The sequence below is a fragment of the Danio aesculapii genome, chromosome 8, assembly GCF_903798145.1.
Source record: "Danio aesculapii chromosome 8, fDanAes4.1, whole genome shotgun sequence".
Taxonomy (NCBI): domain Eukaryota; kingdom Metazoa; phylum Chordata; class Actinopteri; order Cypriniformes; family Danionidae; genus Danio; species Danio aesculapii.
The window spans coordinates 2063393-2068494 of NC_079442.1; the positions used below are offsets into that span (position 1 = coordinate 2063393).

General features: G+C 39.8%; 1 protein-coding gene across 1 annotated transcript; it reads right to left on the reverse strand.

Moving 5' to 3' along the window:
- Nucleotides 1-1421: 1421 nt before the first annotated feature.
- ppp1r3c2b (protein phosphatase 1 regulatory subunit 3C2, duplicate b) lies at nt 1422-4515 on the reverse strand. Its single transcript, XM_056464260.1, has 3 exons — nt 4082-4515; nt 3882-3985; nt 1422-2729 (listed from the first exon to the last, which is right to left on the reverse strand). The coding sequence occupies exons 2-3, from the start codon at nt 3893-3895 to the stop codon at nt 1982-1984; spliced, it is 762 nt and encodes a 253-aa protein (XP_056320235.1). The 5' UTR covers nt 3896-3985; nt 4082-4515; the 3' UTR covers nt 1422-1981.
- Between the last annotated feature and the right edge of the window lie 587 nt (nt 4516-5102).

Sequence of the window (5102 nt, forward strand, 5' to 3'; positions counted from 1 at the left end):
AGTTAAACAGAGCATCTGCAGCGCGAGGATGAAGAACGAGCCTCCTCCATTCAGCCTCTTTACTTTCTCCTTACTTTTACTCCTTTACTTTGGTGGAGTAAGGAAACGGTGGAAACTCACTCCACTGAAGATATCCATTAGCTGACATATTTAATTTAGTTTGTTAAGCACAAAGATTTGTGTCAAAACTATTTCTAAATTCAGTTCTAATCTCCAGCAAAGGAATAAATGAACAATAATAATGAAGTGTGGTCAGAAACATCCAAACACACGTCCTGTTCTGATGCCCCATATGGTAATGCAGACGTCTCCAAAACCCCACAGGTGGACAAATCTAAACTTATTTTTAATAAAACAAATATAAATATGCAGATAATCAATAACACTGATAATAATAATAACATTATACAGATGCAGATTGTCATAATGTAAACTGTAAACTGAAAAAGCCTCTCGAGGTGAAGAAGGCATGTAGGCAGTGATGTTTAAATTAGTGTAGAAGATAATTTTTGTAACATTTTATTCCTTTAATTGTTTTCATCTGTAAAGATATGTGTATTGCTGTACATCCAGTGTGCATTGAGCAAAGTGTAAGTGTTTGGACCTGCATAGGTACATAACTAACACGCTCAGCGCTGGACTTTAGAGCAGCTTTTAGTTGGTCAATGGCGCTGTCTATTTCAGTTCCTCAAAATAACAACGCACCAACAATGCAACAAACACACCTCCTTTATAGACCAGCACACCCATGAGTCCACAAAGTGACGCAAATGGATTTACTATTTAAACAACGTGGTGCAAAACATGAAAATTAGGCTTGCGCTGGTCAGAAAATAGCAACACATCACACCAAACACGTCTTGCGTCTGGTGTATGATAGGGCTCTTATTGTACAAAAGTAAAACCCCACCCCCTACTCAATATTCATTTAAGCTAGAAATATAAATTAGTTTAATTTGCCTATTTTGGGCCGCACGGTGGCTTAGTGGTTAGCACTGTCCACTCATAGCAAGAAAGTTACTGGTTTGAGCCCAGGCTGGGTCAGTTAGCATTTCTGTGTGGAGTTTGCAATGTGTAGGTGCGTTTCCCAGTGCTGTGTTGCAGATGGAAATGCATCCACTGTGTAAAACACATGCTGGAATAGTGGGCAGTTTAATCCGCTGTGGTTACCTCTGAAATAGAGACTAAGCTGAAGGAAAAATAAATGAATAATTAGCCTACTTTCCCCTGAATTATGCATGAAAATAGTCCCTAAATAGATGCAAAATGTAGGACATTGGGTTTAAAAAGAAAACCTTTCCACAATCAGTGACTTCTCAAACCAAAGTTACTCTTGCAAGCAATCCTTGACTGATAAAATGACAACAAATAAAACAGAGGCCAAGTTAAACATCTTTATTTTATATAAATAGATTCACTATAAAACTTAAATTAGCCACAGTATGAAAGTTCAAGAAACACATTAAAGTGCTTAAATACCGAACCTCTAAAATTCATTTCTCTAAAAATAGAAAAACAAACCTGTTATAAACATTGCTCATTAAAATAAAAAATACTGCATTACCCATAACATCAGCAAGAAGCTCAATTTTTTTCCCCAACAAAACGTTCATGGCACAACATTTCAGTCAGTTCTGTGCTAAACAGGCCAGTAGCAAGCAGGTGACAAGTGCAAAAAAGTCAAGCACCCACAAAGCAATTGTGTTTAACAGACATCTAATAGACGTCTGGCATGGATGTTTTGGCTAGGAGCCTAAATTTGGACTGTCAGTGAAATATCTAATACATGTCTAGGAATAGCACAAAATTTGACTAATCATCAGTCATAAACAGACTTCACATTTATTCCAGTGTATTTGAGGACTAGTCTCTTTTATACGTCCATTAGATGTTCACTAACAGCTCAAATTTAGCTTCGTTTTAGCCCCAGGCGTCTGTTTGACATCTATTGATATTTTGTGTGCATGTTTGTTGTGCAGATTCAGTCACACACCTGTATGCAGTAGTTTTTGCCGTTATTATTGTCCCATTCAGCAGCGGTGAACGTCGCCGGTAAGTAGGAAACGCAGAACTCGACGCGTTCACTCGGGTCTACCTGTTCAGGGACGCTGATGTTAAACTCAAACACGTCGGTTCCTGGTTCCCCGTAACACCGATCCAGGTACGTGCACGGAACGTCCAAGTGAGTTTTCCAGCTGTCGAAAGTGATACGGACGTGCACCGCTTTCTCAAAGCAGACGTTTTTGACGCGAACGGTGCCGAGAACAGATCGTTTGGTGACGTCACAGCTCTCCAACAGCACCGTGTGTTCCTGCAGCCGGTTTCTGAACGCCTGGTAATCACAACAAGGCTGCTCGAACCCAAGTTTCAGCCTCGAATTCGCTTTAGCAGGCTCTTTAGCACTGCCTAGCTTTTTTAGCCGTGGGATTGTTAATGGGTCGGCCGATATGTTGTCCTCTTTCTCGGTGAACAGGCGCACAGTGATGAGCGCCAGGCCTTTGGCGTCCGCGAACGCGACGCGTTTTTCACGGCGGCCATTTTTGGCGAGGAGGCCCGCGGAAGGGGAGTGTCGGTACTCAAACACCGGCTGATGGGAGATGCAAGGCCGCAGGGGCTTGGGTGAAGACATAAGCAGGTGGTGGTTGATGTGTGGAGAGCCTCTGCACCGGAAACCAACCGCCATATCCACCGACCGCACGGACACCGGCGGCCCAAACCGCGACATCACACTGGAGGACGACAGAAATCAAGATTTCTGTTATTATATCTAATCACACTGTTTGTTAGAGGGATATTTCACCCAAAAGCGTGCACTTTAATTGTATTCACCCTCAAGTGGTTTTAAACCTTGCTGAAATCCTGTAACCATTGACTTCTATAGCAACCCTACTGAAAAAAAACAGCTTAAACCAACCTAGGCTGGTTGACCAGCCTGGTTTTAGAGGGGTTTTGGCCATTTCCAGGCTGGTTTTCAGCCATTTCCAGCCTTGTCTTAGCTGGTCAGGCTGGAAAATTACCAGCTAAAACCAGCTTGACCACCTAGCCAGGCTGGGAGCCCAGCCAAAACCAACTATGTCCAGCTTAAACCAGGCTGGTCAAGCTGGTTTTAGCTGGTTATTTTCCAGCCTGACCAGCAAAGACCAGGCTGGAAATGGCTGGAAACCAGCCTGGAAATGGCCAAAACCCCTCTAAAACCAGGCTGGTCAACCAGCTAAAACCAGCCTAGGCTGGTTTAAGCTGGATTTTTCAGCAAGGAAGAGAAACAAATACTATGGAAGTCAATGCCCTCTAAAAAAAAAGCCAGATTATTTCAACCCAGTTCTTATAGTATGATAACAGGGACTAACACAATTTCTGGGTTCATTATCTTTAAAATTAAATGAATGGAACCAAATTTGACTCAATGTTTGGGTTAGGCCATATTTTATCCAATTTGGGGTTAAATAACCCAGCATTTCTTAGAGTGAGGTTAGAGGTTTCTAGCGTTCTTCATCCTTTAAGCAGTGTACTTGCATGACTTAAATTTCACAAACTCAAATAGTTTGCATACTGTAGCATTTGTCTTTCAGAAGGAAAAGAAATAAATGGTTAAAGGTTTTCAGCTTTTTTTCCTCTAAAATATCTTTTATGTTCAACAGAAGTAAAACGAACACTTGAGGGAGAGTAAATTCTCCTTATTGTGTTAAATTCCCTTTGAAACAAAACTATTAAGTATGTTTTACAAAAAAAACCTCCAAGCTTTTCACATTTATTCTAAGTTTTAGTTGGTATTTCTTCTGCTAGTTGTTTTTCACTCATGATTACACAGTATAAAAGTCTCCAAGCCACATTTTCAGAGTGTTAACCCTGCTGTTTGGCAGTTTTTCAAAACACAAACTTACTTTGCACAACTCATCTTGCAGGATGTAATAAACCCCAAAATTGTCTTTCAAAACTTCAGTTTCCTTCTTCAAAGTGGCCACACACACTTTAAACAGAACCAATGCTGTAGAAAAACACACATTAAACTCAAGTTAGTCATTTAGCATCAACCACATTCACCCAAACCTCTAAAAGACAACGATTAAACGAAAATGCTTACTGTGCTTTCATTTTATTATTGGATAATCCGATGAAAGGCTATCTGGTGAATTTCATCTACCTGCTCGCTTGAGCTTCAGGAAGCATTATGTGAGGGCTTGCGTCACGCCATCTTTTATAGTCATTTGATCCCTCCTCCAAACTCAGGCCAATGAGATTTACAAGGGCCGGATAGGGCTTAACCAGCTATTTACAACCTGATCTGAGAGCTGAAGAGTCGCTGGGAGGACAAGTAAATTAGGAGACCTGACAAATATCAAGTTGGAACAATTAAAACACTTGATGTTAGTTTAATCTTTGTGACAACAATGAACATCAGTTGATCCGCCTTGCAACTTCATCTTTTAAAACAATGTTGATGTATTTTTACTCAAGAGATTTTTAATTGTTTTGCGTTTACTCTGTTTACCATGTGTATGAAATCACTTACGTAATGCAAACAATTGTCTTTGACCCATTTACATTTAAATATGTGATCAATTAATTGTACATCATACTTTAACACACACACATATATATAGTTTTTCCCAAAGATGGTTTGCAGCTTGAAGGGCATCCGCTGCGTAAAACATATGCTGGATAAGTTGGCGGTTCATTCCGCTGTGGCGACCCCGGATTAATAAAGGGACTAAGCCGAAAAGAATATGAATGAATGAATATAGTTTTGTTTTTATAAGAGCAATGATCCTCAGTACATCCACCTTCCTTGCAACTTCATCTTTTTTTAATCAGTTTGTTTTATTTTTGCCCCGATCTTGTCTGTGTTCCGCATTTTGGCCAGTTGTTTGCTGTTAAATGTGGAATATAAATCAAATGTACTTACTTATCAGTAAGAGAGGTTGCTTTTTATCTATTCATGATATGCAAAATACAGTAAATCATATGCAATAAATGGGTCACAGATAATAAAGCATTATGGTAGAAGTGTAACACACTTTAAAGTCCACATGAAATAAAAATGTACAATGATTATTTTGAAATGGCAAAGAAATAGGGTAATCTTAGATCAGTCTTACTATTTG